Source organism: Falco naumanni, chromosome W (genome assembly GCF_017639655.2).
Source record: "Falco naumanni isolate bFalNau1 chromosome W, bFalNau1.pat, whole genome shotgun sequence".
Lineage (NCBI taxonomy): Eukaryota > Metazoa > Chordata > Aves > Falconiformes > Falconidae > Falco > Falco naumanni.
The window spans coordinates 26,939,297-26,961,339 of NC_054079.1; the positions used below are offsets into that span (position 1 = coordinate 26,939,297).

Consider the following 22,043-nt stretch of genomic DNA (forward strand, 5'->3'; position numbering starts at 1 on the left):
TAGTAGCATTAGAGGAAATGATTTCAATTTGGTTGTGATCTGTATTTACATTTAAATTTGTTAGCATTTAAATTGTCAGTCCAAATTACACAGTGACTTCCTATTGAAGTGGATGAAGTGTTGGATTAGAATTCATGCTTCTGGAGTTTTTCTTCCCCCTCCCCACATCAGTGATGTCAGATAACATTTAATTGGGAAATGTGTGTTTATTACTAGCTACATAAGAGCTAGAGAAATCAGATTAATCTTTTCAGTTACTGAATAAGGCCACAGTGTCAGTCATCACAAATCTGATGGGGGGGAGCTTTATAAATTGGACCATGTTATAAATAATTACAGAAAATGCACGTGGAAGTTTCTGTACAGCGTTGCTTTAGCAATCAGTGTTGCCAAGTCCACAAAACTTGATAGAGAAAATTTTTCTGGACTAGCTGTTCCATGTTGAGTGCTATTTCATGTCTTCTGACAGCTAAGCCTAAAAGGAAGAAAAAAGGAGGAGAGATTTTCCCCCACCCAGTTGCTAGCAGTTTAGGAAAGGATATTGTTTTCTGTGTAGCAGTTAGAAGGATTTTTTAAGATGTTTTAAATGTCTGCATGTATTTCTTGTGAGAATCCTGTGCAGCCACTGCAAGATATCACCTTTATTCCTAGAGACTCTGGACAGCTCTTTAAATTCCAGTTTCTTTCTTAAACAATTTTCAACTGGTTTACTGTTTAAAACATGACTTTAGTCTTGACCGTGTAAATGGTTCTAGCTGGATTGTTTTCAGTATATGTTTGCAATGAATTAAGAGTTCCAAATGCTTTTTTTTAACCCCAGCATAGTTGGGTGAGACATCAATATACTCTTAAATAGTATTTAAATAATGTTGTTTATCTTAAAAACTCTTTTAAAGGTGCAGTTAGCAGCTACTAAGATCCTTTTCTAAATGAGACCAAGGCTTGAATTGTTTAAAGGATTTATATTAAAGATGTTCTAGTTTTCTTATTTCCCCAAGTTTACTTGAAAAAAAATCCCAGAACAGGGGCATTTTTCTGTCAGATGTAGCTGGAGAAAGCTTCCCAAACTGCATGAGAGTATTAGTCAATCAGTAAAATATTACTGACAACGTTCTATCGCTATGTTGTGGTTTAACCCCAGCCGGCAAGTAAGTACCACGCAGCTGCTTGCTTACTCCCCCACCCATGCCCCTGGTGGGATGGGGAGGAGAATCAGGAAAAGGTAAAACTCATGGGTTGAATAAGAAAAAAATAATAATTGAAATAGAGTAAAATATAATAATAACAACAACAACAATGTAATGAAAGGGAGAGAGAAAGAGAGAAGAATTAAACCCAAGGGGGAAAAAAGTAAAAAATAAGTGATACGCAATATAGTTGCTCACCACTTGCTGACCAATCCTCGACTAGCAATTGGCAGCCCCTGGCCAACTCAGCATGGCATTCTGTGGCATGGACTATCCCTTTGGCTAGTTTGGGTCAGCTGTCCTGACTATACACCCTCCCAGTTCCTTGTGCACCTGCTCACTGGCAGAGCATGGGAAACTTGAAAAGTCCTTGATTTAGAGTAAGCACTACTTAGCAACAACTAAAACATCAGTGTGTTATCAATGTTATTCTCATACTAAATCCAAAACACAGCCCTGTACCAGCTACTAGGAAAAAAATTGACTCTATCCCAGTCAAAACCAGGACATGCTGCCAGTATCCAGTATGAACAGATTCAAAGGAGGAACAAACCAATCTGTGCTAGACAACTATATTCTGTCCTAAGGGAGATATTTTTTTCCTCCCTCCTAAATCCTGCAAGTGAAATGTTTTATGCTCTGTAGCATAATATATTTGAAAGAGTCAATTCTTCCTGAAAGCATTTATTATAGTAACTGGATATTCTTGCCAGAAGAAGTCTAATAATTTCTCAGTCTTAAATTTCTCAACTTAGTGATGTCATGAGGAAATTATTTCTACACCATAATCGTACATTGTGGGATAAGTACATTGGGTCCCAGTCTGCTACAAATAATAGATTTTATACAAGTGATAAACACACTATTTTTGAAAATTGGACATAAGGTGAGCTAAAGCTACTAATTTAGAAATTGGAAAAATAAAATATGTCCAAGTACATTATTTCCTAGCTTAGTAGTTAATTGCACTAGTGCTTCTTAAGATAAAAGGAAGCTTTAGCTAGACTTTCTTGGGAGAACTCATATGTTAACACTGTTCTGGGAAAGATCATCTTTAAATGATTTGCTGATAGTCTTTTAGTAATGTATGAAAACACTTATTTCAATTCATAGCTTTTATAGACATCTCCTAAGAAATGTGGGAAATAAAGTGAAAGGGCTTGTTTTCATAATTGGAGCAAATGGAATTTGTGTGGAGAATGAGAGGGAAGATGAAGCAAAGGGGTATGAGAGAAGTGCTGAATTTTCTGTTGATCTGCAGTTCCTTGAAGGCTGGAGTGGATGACATTCCTTGGATAAAAGTATAAAATGCAATAATTACTGTGTGCTCTTCATAAGAATGACAGTAAAACTTTTTAGATTATTTTCAGTATTTAAATACCCTTATTTCCCAATGTTGATGTTAAAACCTTTATGTCTATTGAGTAATGTGTTTTGCTAAATATGCATTATCAGTTTAAATTACCTAGTAGAAAACTTTGATCCAGAAGGCAGAAAATCCATCCTGACATTTTTTTTTAGACATGATAAAAAGCCTGGGAAAGATGAATTTGGTGCAAGCAGCCCTGGGTGCCATGGGTTCATATCTATAGGTCTGACTATCACTGTAGCTATGATTGCATCACACTTATAAAGTTGAATCAATGAGGAATAGTGTGTTGCCTTATTATTCCACCTTGTAAATATTCTTGTTATTTAATACTTGATAGCAAAAGACTTTTCTTAACTGCTTGGTTATGATGAATCTAGTGGTGTTCGGCACGTACGTAGAATGTTTCACCCAGGCCGGGGTTTGGGAGGCCCCCGTGCACGTAGATCAAACATGCACTTTACTAGCAGCTCCACTGGTGGGCTTTCATCTTCTCAGAGTTCATATTCTCCAAGCAATAGAGAAACCATGGATCCTATAGCTGGTAAGAGCTGTAACCACTGATGTTAGCTCAGAGTCCTTAAATAGACTTTGAATCAAAATCCAAGATGATAATAGTTGCCTTGGGTTTTTGTGTGTTTTAGAGAAAAAAAAAAAAAAGGCGCTTCCCAATGTTGTAATTGATGGGTGTTTACTGTTGAAAAGTATCTTTAATTGGACTGTCTACAGGGACTGAACTTGGAACTTCTGAAATTAAAAACACTCCCCCTTTAGCTTGTGCTTTCAAATGTAGAGACTTCTAGGTTCATTCCCATGACTGACTTGTCCACAGAATGGTTGAAGTTGGAAGGGACCTTTCAAGATCATCTAGTCAAACACAATCCACCCACCCCACCCCTTCCCGAGATAGGCCACCTAGAGCAGGTTGCCCACACCATGTCCAGTCAGGTTTTGAATATCTCCATGGATGGACTCCACAACCTCTCTGGGCAACCTGTTACAGTGCTTGACCACCCTCACAGTAAAAAGTGTTTTCTTGTGTTCAGATGGATTTCATTTGTTTTAATTTGTGCCCATTGTCTCTTGCCTTGTCAGTGGGCATTACAGAGAAGAGTCTGGCTCCCTTTCCTTCGTTCCCTCCCATCAGGTATTTATATACAATGATAAGATTCCTCCCCCTTGAGCCTTCTATTTTCCAACCTGAAGAGTTCCAGGTCTCTTAGCCTCTCCTCATGATATGTATGTATGTATTTTTAAATGTAATTGTTTCTAACCACCATTAACTGCTTCAATGCATCTAGCTTTAATTTGCCATGTGCATAGAGGTATTAGAAATTAATCTTATTTTTTTTAGTGCAAACAAAGTACTGTACTTGAATTCATCAAGATGAAATTTGTTCAATTGGAATATTATTGATAGACATTTAAAATGTGCTCAGTTTATTTTAAAAGTACAGTTTGGATGACAGGCTTCCTGATTTTTAGGAGGTCTTCTAACACTTCTAAAATTCTTAAATAACTGTATTTTAACAAGCGTTTTATATAGAGCTGAGTGACAGCCCTGCCTTAAGATTGTGCAAGGGGAAGCCTGAATTCAACCTTGAGCTGACTGACACAAGTAACTCGCGAGACAAAGGAGACTCGACCATTGTCTCTGCTCAGGGTAGAAGGAAGGACCTTCCCCTAAAGTTCCCCTATGTAACAGATATGATGCTTTGGAGTTGGAGAACGAAGAGCACATGAGTAACAGACAGGATCCAGGAAGGGACAGGCAAGGAAGGAGGGGTGGGGGGGACTTCCCTCTATGTAAAACAAAAATGTATTGACCACACGGAGTTGTCCTTGAAAAACTGCAATGAGCAGGTTGGGAGCTCATGGGTAAAAATTAGGGGCCAAGCCAACAAAGGAAACCTTGTGGCTGGTGTTTACTACAGGCCGCCTGATCAAGGGGAGCCTGTTGATAAAGCGTTCTTACTTCAGCTACAGGAAGCATCATACTTGCAGGCTCTGATCCTGCTGGGGGACTTCAACCACCATGACATTTACTGGAAAATTTGGATAGTTTTTTAATCCGGATGATAGACAGCCTGACCAGGGCTACACCAGAGCTAGCAACTAGACCTGTTGCTTACCAACACAGATGAACTAATTGGAGAGGTCAAGATTATTGGCAGCCTGAGATGCAGTGGTCATGCCCTGGGGGAATTTACAATCTCGAGGGATATGAACCAGGTGAAGAGTAGAGTCAGGACCCCGAATTTTAGGAGAGCATACATTCATTTCTTTAAGGAACTAGTGAATGTGACCTCCTGGGAAACTGCCCTCAGGGATAAAGGAGCGGAGCAGAACAGAGCTGGCAGCTCTTTAAGGACATCTTTCTCAGAATGCAAGAGCTCTCGATTCCCATGTGTAAAACTCAGGGGAGGAAGGCAGGAGACCAGCATGGCTGAGTAAGGACCTCCTGGTCAAACTAAAGTGTAAGAAGGAAATGCACAGGCAGTGGATGCAGGAACATGTATCCTGGCAAGAATATAGGCATGCTGCCTGGATGTGTAGAAATGGGTCTAGGAAAGCTAAAGCACAGCTGGAGCTGAATTTGGCAAGGGATGCGAAGAATAATAAGAAAGGCTTCTACAGGTCAGGTATGTTGGCCAGAAAAGGAACGTTAAAGAAAATGTACCCAGCCCCAATAAATAAGACATGTGAACTAGTGACAACCAACATAGGGAAGGCTGAGGTGTTCAACACTTATTTTGCCTCAGTTTTCAATGGTAATCTCTCTTTCCACATCTCTTAAGTTCCTGAACCTCAGGGCAGGGACTGGGGGAATGAAGTCCCTCCCGCTGTAAGAGAAGATCAGGTTTGAGACCACCTGAGGAACCTGAACATACATAAGTCTATGGAACCTGACAAAATGCATCCCAGAGTACTGAGAGAACTGGCTGATGTAGTTGCCAAGCCACTCTCCGTCATATTTGAAAAGTCATGACAGTCAGGCAAAGTCCCCAGCGACTGGAGAAAGGAAACATCATGCCCATTTTTAAAAAGGGTAAAAAGGAGGACCCTGGGAACTACCAACCAGTCAGCCTCACCTCTGTGCCTGGTGAGATCATGGAACAGATCCTCCTGGAAGACATGTCAAGGCACATGGAAGGCAGAGAGGTGATAAGAGACAGCCAACATAGCTTCAGCAAGGGCAAATTGTGCCTGACTAATCTCATGGCCTTCTATGATGGAGGAACTGCATCAGTGGACAAGGGAAGAGCTATGGATGTCATCTATCTAGTCTTTTGTAAGGCCTTTGATGTGGTCCCCCACAACATTCTTGCCTCTAAACTGGAGGGAGGTGGATATCACTGATGGACTCTTAAATAGATAAGGAATTGGCTGGATGTCTGCATCCAAAGAATTTCAGTCAATGGTTCAATGTCCAATTGGAAACCAGTAATGAGTGGTGTCCCTCAAGGGTCTGTACTGGGACCAGTACTATTTAATATCTTTATTAATGACACAGTGTGATTGAATGCACCTTCAGCAAGTTTGCAGATGACACCAAGCTGAGTGCTGCAGCTGATTCACTAGAGGAAAGGGATGCCATCCAGAGGGACCTTGACAGGCTTGAGAAGTGGGCCCATGTGAACCTCGTGAAGTTCAACAAGGCCAAGTGCAAGGTCCTGCATCCAGTGTGAGTCCAGCTCTGGGGTCACCAGTACAAGAATGACATGGATGTGTTAGAGGAGGGCCACAAAAATGATCAGAGGACTGGAACATCTCTCCTATGAAGAAAAGTTGAGAGAGTTGGGGTTGTTCAACCTGGAGAAGAGAAAGCTCAGAGGAGACCTTATTGCAGCCTTTCAATATATAAAGAAGGCTTCTAAGAAAGATGGAGAGAGACTTTTTACCAGGGCCTGTAGTGACAGGACAAGGGGCAACAGTTTTAAACTGAAAGAGGGTAGATTTAAATTGGACATAAAGAAGAAATATTTTTATCATGAGGGTGGTGAGACACTGAGACAGGTGGCCCAGAGAAGTTGTAGATGCCCCATCATTGCAAGTGTTCAAAATCAGGTTGGATGGGTCTTTGAGCAACTTGATCTAGTAAAAGATGTTACTGTCCATGGCAGGGGAGTTGGACTAGATGATCTTTAAAAGTCCCTTCCAACCCAAACCATTATTTGATTTGTGTCATATTTTGGTCAGGTTTAGGAGAATTTTCAAGGGGAAGATGTCTCATTTTTAATTTGCAACAATCACGCAGGCATGTGTTTAGGATTTGCAGATATAATCTGTAAGTATTTTTTCAACTTTGTGATTTTGAAAAATAAGTTCTCTATAAAGAGGTAAAATCAACTCCTTGGTTGATTTTTATTTTTTAAAAGATCTATATTTTGTCCTAATGTTAAATATTAAGATATCAATGTTACACTCATATAGTTAATAAGTGTCAGGGAAACTTCAGAATTTCTGCCTTTGGTTCAGCCTCACAAGGCCTTCCCTTTTAGGAGCGTGTTTAGTAAAATGGTACTCCTTTTAGTCTTGTCTTTTATTTTTGTTGGTGGAAGCAATATTATTTTTTTTCATTCAGAGAATGTAGTGCAGTGTGGATGGCTGTCTCTGTCATGCCAAGCCTGTGTCTCAAATTCACATCTCTACCAGGGTTCTGTTAAGCTGTACTCAAAGTGATCTTGCAAACAGTGTGGATAAATACATCTGTCTTACCTGGCAGTGTTATAAGTCTTCCTTTGTATTATGGTAATAATTTGTACATGCTACCAGAAGTTAGAACTTGTGCTTGTAACAGACCTGTAAACATTAGTTATTCTCTTTGTGGTGGTCATCAGTAATTAGTGAAATAAAGTATTATTGATAGTTAATCTGAATATAATTAGCTGTGCTGATTAAAAGTGACTTGAGCATTTACTGTTGGCGTTCCAAGTGTTCCTGATGAAAAGAGCTACTGCATTGTGCTTTATTCCCCTAAGAAAAGCCTAATTTCAAAGGATTATATCTTGAAAGTAAGATGGAAGGAATATTTTTATGACCTGTAATAATGACTTGCAGCTTTAATGAGGGCTGGATGGATAGGGGGAAAAAATAATCTACTATTTCTACCCTCCTTGCATCAAACATAACAAAGTAGTACTCAACTTTGTGTGGAATGTAATCTGTAGTAAATCACTGAGCAATAATTTATTATTAACATTTGTTTGGGGAAATGCTTAGTATGGACAGAATTTGTCACGGTCTTAATCTTTGCAGGAAAGGAATCAAATTACTTTTCTTTCATTTTTTTTTTTTATTGTTAGAATTTCTCTTTTTTCCAGTAGAGGTTGAAAGTCTCACAAAAAAGCCCCGCTGTGGCCAAATATTTTTCATATAAGATAACATTTGAAAAACCTTTCTGAACTGAATATTTTCTAAAAATGTCTGAAATTATGCTATAACATTTGTCTTTTCTGCAGCACAGCTTCCCTCTGGAATATGCATTGAAGGTGCATGGGGGTATATAAAGCCACCAACTGAAGTCAGAATTGAAGTGGTTTCTTATTCAATAACTATTTTGACTTGAAGATAAAATTTTAGATAATTGTTGCACAGGATATTGCTTATATGGTATTCCTCATAGGTTTACTTTTATTGGTTTAAAAAGCTTTAAACTTTGACTCTCTTATTTATGTATGGTTCTTTACTCTAGATGATTCTTAATCTTCCTTACCCTATGGGGTTTGAGACATGGGATGTTTGTAATGGATAGCCCATGTAGCTTTTTGAATCAATACAATTTGTTCATTAATTTCATTTCTGAAAATTTTTAGAAAGCAAAGGAATTGATATACTGGTATTCAGAACATATTTATACTGCTGTGCGATATGTATTTAATCAGATTTCACTGTAGAAACTTTTCTCTCTTCTGGCAGAGCTTTTATCTCAGTTATCAGGTGTGAGACGTTCTGCAGGGCAGCTGAATTCTTCTGGCCCTTCTGCTTCTCAATTACAGCAGCTGCAGATGCAACTGCAGTTGGAGCGACAGCATGCACAGGCAGCAAGACAACAACTGGAGACTGCACGCAATGCAACTAGACGCACTAACACAAGCAGCATCCCCACCACTCTTACACAGTCTATAGCAGCAACCAATACATCTAACACGGAAAACAATCAGCAAACTATACAGCATTCCCAGTTTCTTCTTACGAGGTAACTTGTTCTGTGGTTTTAACTCTTCTGCCATTTCTGTTTTCCTTGATCCTGTTATGGACATAGAGTACAGTGAAACTACTGCCAAATTCCTAATGAAGTTTGTAGTTGAGATAGTATGCTTTTGTTTGCATTTCTAACTTCTCCTTTTCGACCCTGCTTGTGTGTTTGTTCCTAGGCAATGAATAAATATTACTTGCTGTTTCCAAATTTGAAGAGAAACATAAGGGATATTACTTTGGTAAACCATGCTTGTTTACCCTACTACTTCTGATAAAACAAGAGCCTTTACAATAATATGCTTCAGATTTTTATGCTGATAATGTGAGGGGAGAGAACTTTAAAGGTAGTTTTATGTAATAGGGAATGAATCCTTAATGAAGGCTGAAGGTTGAATAGAGGTTTATATGCAAAGTATTTTGGATGAAAAAAGCAAATAAGGATTGTGCTATTAATAAGCAGAATACATATCTGTTTCATAAAGTATAGTTAGATCCTATAGTTCTATAGAGTAGAATGGTTTAGTTGGAAGGGACCTACAATGATCATCTAGTCCATTCTGCTATAGAAGAGTTGTCCACTCTCATTCTAGCTCTTTTAGGAGGTTTAGAATATTGATTTTTTTTTTCTGCATTCAAGGGTGGGTGGGTGTGATTTTCTGATTTTCAATTACATGTTGAGAAAGAGCGCGGGGATTTAAACAGTTTCTGTGTCTAGAAACCTGGGTTGGGACAAGTTATTGCTGTCACACTGATTTTTATCAAAGCTTGTGATAATATCTCAATCTAAAACTTTTTTAAAATAATAACTTTAATGAAAGTATCTGCAAATGTCAGTCACTGATCTTGTGAGCTAGGATAGAACTGAAGCAAGCAATTTCCTTGCTTCTATTAGGTGATGGTGCATGCATTGATAAGTGAAGTGAATGATGTACCGTGCTTTGGGAATCTCTGGGCATTATGTGTGTGGTAATGTATTTTGTGTCATGCTTGCATTTAGAAGTTGTCCTGGGGACAAAATGAGCACTTAAGGGATGACTAGAGAATTTTAACATCCCTTAAAACAAAACCCCTCTGAAGGGAAAGAAACTTCAGAAATAGCTATTTTTTTCCTTCAGCCTTAGAGTCTACTTTTGTGAAGTTTTTTGAAGCATCTAGGAACAAGTTTGTTAAACGTCTGGATTCTTGCATCAGGAGTGTCAGGTGTTGTCAGATCTGTGCGTGTCAAGAGAAGTGCAGCAGTACCTATATTGTTTCTCAAAGGAACGGCTTTCAGATGTTGTTCAGCATGCATCAGTACAGCTGTTTAGGCAGTTAGTGAAAGCTCATTTTGTTGATGATACTACATGTCCTGTCTTCTCTCTTTCTGTGATGCCATGCAGGTTGAATGATCCTAAGATGTCAGAAGCAGAGCGTCAGTCAAAGGAAAGTGAACGGGCAGACCGCAGCTTGTTTGTTCAAGAGCTTCTACTGTCCACTTTGATGCGGGAAGAAAGTTCCTCCTCAGATGAGGAAGAACGGGGAGAGATTGCTGATTTTGGTGCTATGGGCTGTGTAGATATTATGCCTCTAGATGTTGCTTTAGAAAACCTAAATTTAAAAGAGAATAGTAAAGGAAATGAGCCTCCTCTTTGATGGCATCCCACTTTGCAGACAATGTCCTCTGTGCTGTATTTGCCAATGAAAGTGGACAACAACTATTTTGGGTTTGTTTTGGTGATTGTAATTTCAGGTCTGTCACTCTTGTTACGTTGTGTACATTCAAAGGAAGAGAGAAAATATATATATGATAATCATTTCCACTTAACCAATTTTTACTTTTAGCAGGTAAATATCGGTTGCAGAGAAAAAGCTCTGCGTCCTGTAGCTTGACGTGCAAACAGCTCTCCTAATACTCCACATTCAAACTGAAGAGGAAAAAATGAAAAATCTCTAATGAAGCTGCTGTGTGTATTTATGAATATTAATGAATAAAAATTGCTTGGATGGTTTACCTTAACTACAGCATGATTTTTTTTGCAGCGTGCATGAGTTTTAGTGACCTTGTCATTTAAAAAATGTAAGTACAAGGAGTAAAACTATAAAATCCCAAAGCTTTCCCATTATTCAAAGGTAATGTGACAAAAAAAAAAAAAAAAAAAAAAAAAAATTAATGCTCGCTAGCAGTTCGTGGCTGTGAAGTAGCCTTTTGAGTAACACATGACCAGTGACCTTTTTATGTGATCTCCCTGCGTATTGATGCAAACTCTGCAGCGGGCTATGTTTTTGCTTCCAGAGTGTGACATTTTGCTATACTATGACCAGTATGTTGCCCTGTTAGACATCATATCCATGTGGAATCGAACTTTGTATTCACCTGTAGGAGACAAAAACCAAGGGCCACTACTGGAATCTACCACAAAGGGCTTCTGTGTGCCCTAAACCCACTTTTTTTTTCCTCACCTTTCTTTAAAGTTTTCCTTTTTATGTTAAACATACTTTATTTAGGTGTAAATGATTCCTATGTCTGCTGTTGGGGGGGAGGGGGGGGGGGGAGGAGTTAACCTGGATTATGTTGTCTTAAAGGTTCTAAGCCTTCACAGTCCTTATCATTTTGAGTTATTTATGTACTTGCTTCATAGTTTGCAGAGACTCCTTAGTGTCAGGAGAGCTTGAGGATTTGACTTCCCAGATATCTCCATATGTTACAGTTGGATTTTTAATGCTAATTCCTATCAACTTTTATTTATTGGGGTTTTGGGTTATATTTCTGACATAAAAAATAAAGCCTGTTTAATTGAGTCATGCTACCCATTTGCCTATACTGTTAATCCTATAAGTTTTTTTGGTATGGATTATTATAATAGCCCCAAAGCAAGGGACAGCAAGGCTTTAATTATTTGGAATGTAAAGTTAGCTTATAAAGATAAAAATGCACACAACTTCTGAAAATTAGACTTGAAAACCTGATGATGTTCCTAAGAGAACTGTGATATGTATGTTCATCTAAGATAACAGCAACAAAAGAAGCTACCCCATAGGTTGACATTCGAGTTCCATTCTTATTTTCTCAGTTCTCAGTTTCTGATTGTTTCCATTTTGTACTGTATTAGCGTTGTTTGTCTTTTAGTCTCTGCAACAGAAAATGTTTTAAGAGAACAAAGTCTTATGGTTATCTCAGGAGTTACCCTCAATAAAGATTAATTTTTAATTGATTGTTGAGGATGTTAAAAAAAAGCCCTAAAAATCAAACTGCAGTCTTTTCAGACACATCTTCTGCACATTACAAAAAGACTCAGTTCAATAAAGCATTTTAAGGGCTGTTGTTCAGTTGATTCTTTGATGATGATGTATTATCCAGATAGCTGTAGAAGAAATTCTGGAATGAAACTGTCCTTCACAACTGTATGCAGAGGTAAAACCTTGGGTGATTTATGTAAACGCTTTTTTTTTTTTTTTTTTTTAAGTGCATATTCTGTGCAGTGCATGTAGCAGTGATTAAGCATGTAATCTTATTGTTTCATAGGTACATGCACTGAATTTCTAGAAAAGGCTTGCTTAAAAGCAGTATCTCAATGAATATTAATTTTTATTTAAAAAGCTGGTCTATTGAAGATGTTTACATTGCAGGGTTTGCAAACTCCATTCTTCTTTTACATAAAGCACTTGGAAAGCCTGTGAACTCTTACTGTCCATGTTTATTATTAGAATCTGAGTATTAGATAGAATCTGGCTTACATTTAAAATTAAATTTAGTTACTGCATTAACTCCTCTAAGAATCACAAATGTGTTAGATTTTGTTAGCTTAGAAATAATGCCAAACAGCGATTGGGGGAATGCTGTTCTAGCATTCTGCCAATGAGTATTTGCAGGGAAGTGTTCTTCATTGAAAGAATGTTTCCCAGAATTATATTTTTGTTACTTTCAAAATAATGATGTTTATTTTCATAATGCTGTGGGCTAAAGTGAAAATAGCCTTTGAGAACATTTCAAGGGGAGCCTGGATGGGATATCACATAATTTCCTACCTTAAGACCACTGCTTCAGAAAAGAGGGCCCTAGCATTTGGCATACCTGACATTCACAAGAAGTCTGTTGAATACTGTGCATTTGTGTGAGAGAAGTTTGTTTTCCCAAAAAATGAGGCACAGCCTGTGACAATCTTTGTAGAGAGGCTACATCTATGAATAGAAAACACATATGGAATTTGGCGTGCTCTCCTATGAATTTGCACCTCAGAGCTCAGATGTGGCTTGCTTCTGCTTCCTCTGCTTAAGAGAGAGTAGGGTGCCCATGTGCCCTTAGACTGAGTCTTGCAAGATGGCAAATGAGAGACTACCTGTGTAAGGATGTTGACCTTTGTGTGTGTGTGTGTGTTGGCTCAGGAGACCAGTGACCTGCATTCCGTGCTGACTGAAAGCACTGTAGCTGGCCTTAGTGTGATGCTGATATTGAGCTTACAAGTGCTGCAAAAATGATCCCCTTTTGGGGAGATAAGGGCATATTCGTATATAGAAATGGGAAGAGATGTGAACTTTTTTGAAGCTGTTGGGGAACAAGTCCTGCTTTAGGTGCCTGTGTGTCGCAGCACTCTCCAAACTATCAAGCTGCAACAAAGTCTTTTACCATCTCATCCAGCATACTCTTCATACAGTCCCTCTGCTGCCTTCACCTCACCCAGGGCACGTGTTCTCTCCCTTCTCTCTGCTTCTTCCTCCTCTCCCTTTCTTGGCTGCTCCCTCTTCATTGGCTCTCAACCACTTAAGGTGCAGCTGTGGCTGATTAAGTTATCTACATTGCCAACCCACAGTTGTATATTATCAATGCTAATTAACCCAGCTTCATTCCACTACACCTGTGGGTACATATGTTTAGTATGTATGGTGCAATTCAGACTATTTGCAACTCTTCTAATCTGATTTAACCAGGTGGTTTTTTTCATCTGTTTGGTATTGTGCCAGAACCAGACATTTGCATGAGGTGGGTGGAACATGGAACAGAATGAAATTGCATTTTAACTTAAACATCTCTGGGGACTTGGAGGTAATCAGTCAAATGAGATGGCCAGGAGGTGAAGTGGTTAACTACATCTTACTAGTATTATAACTGGTTCTGGAGACTGTCAGACCTACTACATGTCTCAGTAGAAAGCCTTTATGGCTGTCGCTACTTTCACTGGGTAGTTTCTTTTGGAAATCAGGCTTTGCTCTTCCCATAGGAGCTTCTTGGTTCTCTCGCTTCTATAATGTTGTTGTTAGTCTTTGCCAGCTTCACCTACTGGAAGCTTTTCTGGTTTGTGGGAGTTAAGAGTATTGGCTCTGGCTCTGTTTGGGTCATTACTCCTGTTTATTGAGAGGGACAAAGTTATTACTGCTGTAGCATGGAAAGGACAGTCTGTCCCTTAGCAAATACTTTGTCTGGGAAATGAGCGGGGGAAGAAACATGACATTTGGTATGGATGAGATTTGGGTCTTGGATGGAAACGTGATGGGTTGCAAACTAAGCATGGGATGTGCTCAGCAGTCTGGGGACAGCACACAAAGGTAATGCTTTTATAGTGATTCTATGCAGAAGGGACCAGCACAACTGCTCATCTGACATGCAACAAGGCTGGAAGCCAAACCGTGAGCTTTGGCAGTAGCTCTAACTTGTGTATCTCCCTCTGTCTTTGAAAGAAACTAGAGCCTTTTTTTCTTAACCGGTCTTGGGTGTATTATTTAAGGGTGTGGACTCTTACTCACAGAATACTTAAGGACACTGTGGCTTGCCTCAAAAGCCAAGTGTCTACATGTGCATGCACTTCTGTCTTGGGGTCCCTGTCTGTTCATAGAATCATGGAATGATTCACAGTGAAAAACTGTTTACTGATTCTCAGGTGGGACCTCCTGTGTTTCAGCTTGTGTCCATTGTCCTGTCACTGGACACCATTGAAAAGAACCTGGCTCCATCTTGTTTTCACCCTCCCTTCAGGTATTTATATTCGCTGATGAGATTCCCCCTCCCCCCCCCCCCCGAGCCTTCTCTTTCCTAGGCTAAAGAGTCTCAGCTCTCTCAGCTTTTCCTCATAGGAGAGATGCTCTAGTCCCTTAATCATCTTCGTGGCCCCTTGTTGGACTCTCTCTAGTAGCTCTGTGTCTCTCTTCTTGTACTAAGGAGCCCAGAACTAGACACAGGACTCCATGTGGGGCCTCACCAGTGCTGAGTACAGGGGAAGGATTACCTCCCTCAACCTGCTGGCAGTGCTCCTCCTAATGCAGCCCAGTATACCATTTGGCTTCTTTTCAGCAAGCGCACCTTGCTGGCTCATGTTCAACCTGCTGTCCAATAGGACCCCCAGGTCCTTTTCTGACAAGCTGCTTTCCAGCTGGGTGACCCCCAGCATGTACTGGTGCCTGGGGTTGTTCCTCCCCAGGTGCAGGACCTTGTTGAACTGTACGAGGTTCCCATCAGCCCATTTCTCCAGCCTGTCCTGGTCCCTCTGGATGGTAGCACAACCCTCTGGTGCATCAGCCACTCCTCCCAGTGTTGTGTCCTCTGAAGACTTGCTGAGGGTACACTCTGACCCGTCATCCAGATCATTAACAAAGATGTTGACCAGGACTGGACCCAGTATTGACCCCTGAGGTACAGGGCTAGTCACTGGTGTCCAACTAGAATTCATGCCACTGATCACCACAGTCTGGGCCTGGCCACTCAGCCAATTTTCAGTCCGCCTCACTGTCTGTTTGTCCAGCACATACTCATACAAAAGCTAATGAAGTATTTTACAGGAGACACAGCGTCAAAAAACCTTACTCAAGCCTAGGTAGACAATACCCACTGCTCTCCCCTCAACCACCAGACCAGTCATTTCATCATAGAAGTTTATCAGTTTTGGTCAGGCATGACTTCCCCTCGGTGAATCCATGCTGGCTTCTCCCAATCACCTTCTGGTCCTTTGTGCATCTGGAAATGGTTTCCAGGAATAGTTACTCCATCACCTTCACAGGAATGGAAGTGAGGCTGACCAGCCTGTAGCTCCCTGGGTCCTCCTTCCTGCCCTTCTTGGCGATAGGAGGGACACTTGCTTTCCTCCAGTCCTCAGGCACCTCTCCCAATCACCATGATCAAGCAAAGATTATCAAGAGTGGCCTTGCAATGGCATCAGCCAGCTCCCTCAGCACTTGTGGATGCATCCCATCCGGACCCATGTACTTATGTATGTCCAGGTTGTTTAAGTATTCCCTGGCCTGATCCTCTTCCACCAAGTGTACATCTTCCTTGCTCCACATTTCCCCCCTGCTGTCTGGGACCTGGGATTGCTGAAGGCTGGTCTTGCCAGGAAAGACAGAGGTGAAGAAAACATTTGGTACCTGAGACTTTGCCACATCCTGTGTCACCAGGTCCCCTGCCTCATTCAGCAGCAGGCCTATGTTTTCCCTAGTCTTCCTTTTGTCACCCATGTACTTCAAAAAAGCCCTTCTTGTTGCCTTTGATATCCCTGACCAGATTCAGTTCCATTTGGGCTTTGGCTTTCCCAGCAAGCTCAGACAGTGTCTCTATTCCTCCCAGGTTACCCATCTGCGGTGAGTTGACCTGGGCTGGCCGCCAGGTGCCCACCACACTGCTCTAACCCTCCTCTTTCATCTACAGGATAGGGGGAGAAAGTAAAAGCTCATGGGTCAAAATAAGGACAGGGAGATCACTCAGCAGTTACCACCACAGACAAAGCCAGATGCAACTTAGGGAAACTATTTTATTGCTAATTAAACAGAGTAGGACAATGAGAAATAAGAACAAGTCAAAAAACCACCTTCCCTTCCCCCCCCCCCCCCTTCTTCCAAGGCTCAGCTTCACTCCCAACTCTTCTACCTCCTTTTCCCTCCCTGAGCAGCACAGAGGGATGGGGAGTGGGGGTTGTGGTGGTCAGTTCATAACACTTCATCTCTGCCACTCCTTCCTCCTCACACTACTCCCCTCCTCCAGCATGGGATCCCTCCCACAGGATACACTCCTTCATGAACTGCTCCCACATGGGAGCATTCCCCAGAGTAAGGTCCTCAGTAATGGACTGCTCCAGCGTTTTTGTTTTTTGGTGGGGTTTTTTGTTTGTTTTCCCACACCCTTTCTTAAAGCAGTTACCAACATCACTGATTGGCTCAGCTTTGGCCAGCAGTTGGTTCATCTTGGAGCAGGTAGGAAATGGCTCTGTTGGACATGGGGGCAGCTTCTGGTGTCTTCTCACAGAAGCCACCCCTAGAGCACCGTGCACCCCTCCCCCCCAACCTTGCCACATAAACCCACCAGTACACCATCCTTTCTTTACCTTCTGTATGCTTCCTTTCTGTGAGTTTGGCCGGGAGCTCCTTGTTCATCCACACAGGCCTCCTGGCATTTTTACCTGACTTCCAAGCTCAAGAGCAGTCCATCCCAAAGAATAGGATTAAGGCGATCCTTCAGTGTCAACCAGCTTTCTTGGCTGCCAGGGCCTTATCCAATCAGACTCTTCCAAGCAGATCGCTGAAGAGGCCAAAGCCTGCTCTCTTGAAGTCCAGGGTTGTGGTCTTGCTTTTTGCCCTGCTCCCTCCCCTCAAGATCCTCAACTCCACCATCTCATGGTCACTGCAGCCAAGGCTGCCCTTGACCCTCACATCCCCAACAAGTTCCTACTTGTGGTTGAGTATGAGGTCCAGCAGGTCCTCCTTGGCTCCTCTGCCACTTGGATGAGGAAGTTGTTGTTGATACTCTCCAGTAACTGCCTGGGTGGCTTATGCCCTGTTGTGTTGTCCCTCCAGCAGATATTGGGGTGGCTGAAGTCCCCCCATGAGGGCCAGGACCTGCAAGCATGGGCCCTCTTTTGTTGGTTTTCTGATCCCTTTCAGTCACATCACTTCAGGTCCTTTGCATGTCAGCCCTGTCTGTTGTTCCTTCACAAGGCTGCTGGTTACTCTCTCTCTCTCTCATTCTTGATTTAAAGCCCTTCTTATGAAGTCAGCCATCCTGCTGGCAAAGATACCTTTGCCCCGCTTGGCAAGGCGGGTCTCATCTCTCCAAAGCAGACGCTGACCTGCAAACAGGGTTCCATGGTTGTAGAACCCAGAACCCTGGTGCCAGCGCCAGTTATTGACCTGCATTATTAGCACCCTCCCCCTCACCAGCAGGGGCAAGGGGAGCACCACCTGGGCCCCCCCTTGCCCACTTCCAGCACCCCCAGAGCTCTGTAGTCACTTTTGATACTGTCCAGGTTTCCCCTTGCAATATCATTGGTGCTCACGTGGAAGAACAGCAAGGGCTAGTAGTCGGAGGGTTGAACAAGTTTCAGCAGTCCCTCTGCAACATCCCAGATCCTGGCCCCCAGCAGGCAGCAAGCCTCTTTAGATGACAGGTCAGGTAGACAGACAAGTGCCTCTGACTCCTGCGGCAGGGAGTCACCCATTATGATCACTTGCTGCTTCTTCCTCATAGTCTTGCATGGTTTAGGGTCAGGTGGACCAGGTTCTTTGTTTGTGGGAACATTAGCACCTCTTCGACTTTGAGGGTGGTGAACCTAATTTGTAGTTGTAAACCCTTAGGTGGGGTCAGGAACCTTCCTCTGGGTGCCAGAAGTCATCAACCTCCATCCTTTGCTATGGTGGGTTGACCCTGGCTGGACACCAGGTGGCCCACCAAAGCCTCTCTCTCACTCCCCTCCTCAGCTGGACAGGGGAGAGAAAATATAACAAAAAGCTCAGGGGTCAAGATAAGGACAGGGAGAGATCACTCACCAATTACTGCAATGGGCAAAACAGACTCGACTTGGGGAAGTTAGCTTAATTTATTACCAATCAAATCCAAGTAGGGCATTGAGAAATAAAGCCAAATCTTAAACCACCTTCCCCCCACTCCTCCCTTATCCCCAGGCTCTACTTCACTCCCAAATACCTCCACCTCCTCCCCACCACCACCCCAACTGAGCAGCGCAGGGGGATGGGGAATGGGACAACTGTGAAGTGACCGCAACCCCCTGCTGCTCCTTCCTTCTCAGGGGGAGGACTCCTCACAGTCTTCCCCTGCTCCAGTTGCGGTCCCTTCCATGGAAGACAGTTCTCCACAAACTTCTCCAACGTGAATCCTTCCCAAGGGCTGCAATTCTTCACAAACTGCTCCTGCATGGGCTCTTTACATGGGGTGCAGTCCTTCAGGAATGGACTGCTCCAGCATGGGTCCCCTGCGGGGTCAGAAGTTCTGCCAATAAGCCTGCTCTGGTGGTATGGGCTCCTCTCTCTCTCTCCACAGGTCCATAGGTCTTGCCAGGAGCCCACTACAGTGCAGGCTTCCCACAGAGTCACAGCCTCCTTCAGGCATATCCACCTGTTCTGGCATGGGGTCCTCCATGGGTGCAGGTGGATATCTGCTCTACCATTAACCTTCATGAGCTTCAGGGCGACAACCTGCCCCCACCGTGGTCTTCACCATGGGCTGCAGGGGAATCTCTGCTCCAGCACCTGGAGCACCTCCTCCCCCTCCTTCTTCACTGACCTCAGTGCCTGCAGAGTTGCTCCTCTCACATATTCTCACTTTTCTCTTCCAGCTGTGGTTACACAGGGGTCCATCCATCCATCCACGCCCCTACCCCTCCAAATATCTTGTCACAGAGGCACTACCACCATCACTGATTAACTTGGCCTTGACCAGCAGCAGGTCCCTCTTGGAGCCAGCTGGCATTGGCTCTATCAGACACAGGGGAAGCTTCTAGCATCTTCTCACAGAAGCCACCCCTATAGCCCCCCTTCCCCCTGCTACCAAAACCTTGCCATGCAAGCCCAATACATTTGCCTTCTCCAGAGTTTGCACTTACCTTAGTACTAGGTGTGGACACTGCCCTGTGTCTCTACTGCAGTTGGGGTCTGGGCCTCTTCAAGCTATTGCCTCTCAGAGAACATTATCTATCACCTTTTCATCTTCTCTGGTGCCACACAGCCTGCTCACTTCCTCCTGTAACTCCTCCGCTTGGCAATGCAGCTTCTCCAAGAGAGCACTTCTTCTGCAGGAAAGAAGATCATCTCTCTTGGCATCAGAGAGAGGCCCCAGGCACTCCCAGCAGCCTGGGACTTAGAGGGCTGCATCCACCATCCCAAGCTCTGCCTACAACAAAGTCTCTGCCCCGGCAAGGGCAGCTGCTCCAGCACCTGCTAGGGAAAACTGCCCTGTGGCATGTTACCACCATATCTGAGACTGTTATGCTGATACAAATTCAGCTGAGGCCCCACCCCTTTATGCAAACTACTTCACCTGTCAGCTGTACTCTGGGCCTGTCTCTTATATAGGCCTCTTAGCACCAGCGAACAGGGTGCTTGACCCTCCCTAATCAGGGGGCAGTTGTAACAAAGGCTCCAGGTACCCTTGGGTTCAAGGGCAGCTGATCATGCTTATTAGAAGCTGCTAGAGCTTCCTCAGACCCACATTCCTGTAGCTCCCCCTACTGCATCCTTACATAGCAGCAGCAGGCACTCTCATGTTTCTCAGAGGGTTCCCCGGCGTTCCTTGGTGGTCCTGGATCTTGTCCCTAGAAGATCCAGAAGCTTCCAAAGCAGAACCAAGAGACTGCTGTACAAGCTGCTGCCTCTGTTGGCTGTACTTTTGGGAGGGAATAAAGGCAATTCTTTGCTATTACACAGAGAAGCCTCAGTCCTGTCAGAGGGTGCTAAACAGTGAATGCGTTTGGTATTTGCTAACTCTCTTCTTGCATCATTTCTTTTCCTCCTCTCTTGGCAACCTCAGCTTTACTGGTGGCTGTGCTTTGTTTAATGAAACAAAAGGGAATAGCTTGTTCTGATGAGTTAATCTTATTCCCTCTGTGCTGGTTTTGGCTGGGATAGAGTTAATTTTCTTCAGAGTAGCTAGTATGGGGCTATGGTTTAGATTTGTGCTGAAAACAGGAATGATGATACAGGGATGTTTTGGTTATTGCTGAGCAGTATTTACACAGAGTCAAGGCCTTTTCTGCTTCTCACCCAACCCCACCAGTGAGAAGGCTCTTTTCTCTGCCCCCCTCCCCCTTTCCCTGCCCATGGTCTCAACCTCTGCCTATCTCCCTCTTTCACCTTCTCTTCCCCACCCACCCCCGGTCTTTTGCCCTTGACTTCTCTCTTCCCCCATCTCGGGCTCTTTCTTGATCTCCCCCTCTCTGCCCCTCTCTCTGCCTCGCACCCCTCGCCCTTTCTCTCTCTCTCTCTCTCTCTCTCTCTCTCTCTCTCTCTCTCTCTCTCTCGGCATCAGCCTCTCTCTTGACCTCTTGTTCCGCCCTCTTTTAGTGTCCTTTGGGATGTCTGAATATATCCCTCTTGGCCTTTAGCCTAGCGCTCTCACACACACACACACACCCCCCGTCACAGTCCCTCTTCATCTCAGTCTCACCCTCTCTCTAAATCTCATGAAGTTCATCAAGGGGAAGTGCCAAGTACTGCACCTGGGGAAGAAGAAATCCATCCACCAGTATATGCTGGCAGACACTGAGCTGGAAAGCAGCTTGGCAGAGAAGGTCCTGGTGGACAGGGTGGTGAGTTGAACTTGACTGGTCACCAGGTGCCCACCAAGCCACTCTATCACTTCCCCTCCTCGATCGGACAGGGGGAGAAAATACATCAAAAAGCTCATGGGTTGGGATAAGGACAGGGAGATCACTCAGCAATTGTCATCACAGGCAAAACAGACTCGACTTCGGGAAATTAGTTTAATTTATTGCCAATTAAACAGAGTAGGACAATGAGAAATAAGAACAAATTGAAAAACACCTTCCCCCCACCCCTCCCTTCTTCCAAGGCTCAACTTCACTCCTGACTCCTCTACCTCCTCTTGCCTCCCTGAGCAGCACTACCAACGTCACTGACTGGCTCAGCTTTGGCCAGCAGTTGGTCCATCTTCTAGCCGGCTGCAACTCTCTCTGTCCAAAATGGGGGCAGTTCCTGGTGTCTTCTCAAAGAAGTCACCCCGGCAGCCCCTCCCGCTGCCGTAATCTTGCCATGTAAAGCCAATACCGACACCAAGTTGAACATGAGCCAGCAATTGGTATCCTGGGCTGCATCAGGAGAACTCTTGCCAGCAGGTCGAGGGAGATGATCTGTCCTTTTTTTTCAGCACTGGTGAGGCCACACCTGGAGTATTGTGTCCAGATCTAAGCTCTTCAGTGCAAGAGAGACATGGACATGCTGGAGAGAGTCCAGCAAAGAGCCACAGAGATGATTCATGGTTTGGAGCATCTCTCCTATGAGGAAAAGCTGAGAGAGCTGGGACTGTTTAGCCTAGAAAAGAGAAGGCTCAGGGGGGAATCTCCCTCCTTGGAGATATTCAA

At 43.3% G+C, this 22,043-nt stretch overlaps 1 protein-coding gene across 3 annotated transcripts in view; it reads left to right on the forward strand.

The window, feature by feature from the left end:
* The window catches only part of LOC121080526 (E3 ubiquitin-protein ligase KCMF1-like), a 53,702-nt gene extending 42,949 nt beyond the window's left edge, over positions 1-10,753 (forward strand). For all 3 annotated transcript variants that reach the window (XM_040578599.1, XM_040578598.1, XM_040578600.1), the window contains 3 exons: positions 2,926-3,100; positions 8,476-8,755; positions 10,137-10,753. In XM_040578599.1, the coding sequence (XP_040434533.1) occupies positions 2,926-3,100; positions 8,476-8,755; positions 10,137-10,389 (708 nt within the window). In that variant the 3' untranslated portion in view covers positions 10,390-10,753. The remainder of the gene's footprint in view (positions 1-2,925; positions 3,101-8,475; positions 8,756-10,136) is intronic.
* Positions 10,754-22,043: the final 11,290 nt, after the last annotated feature.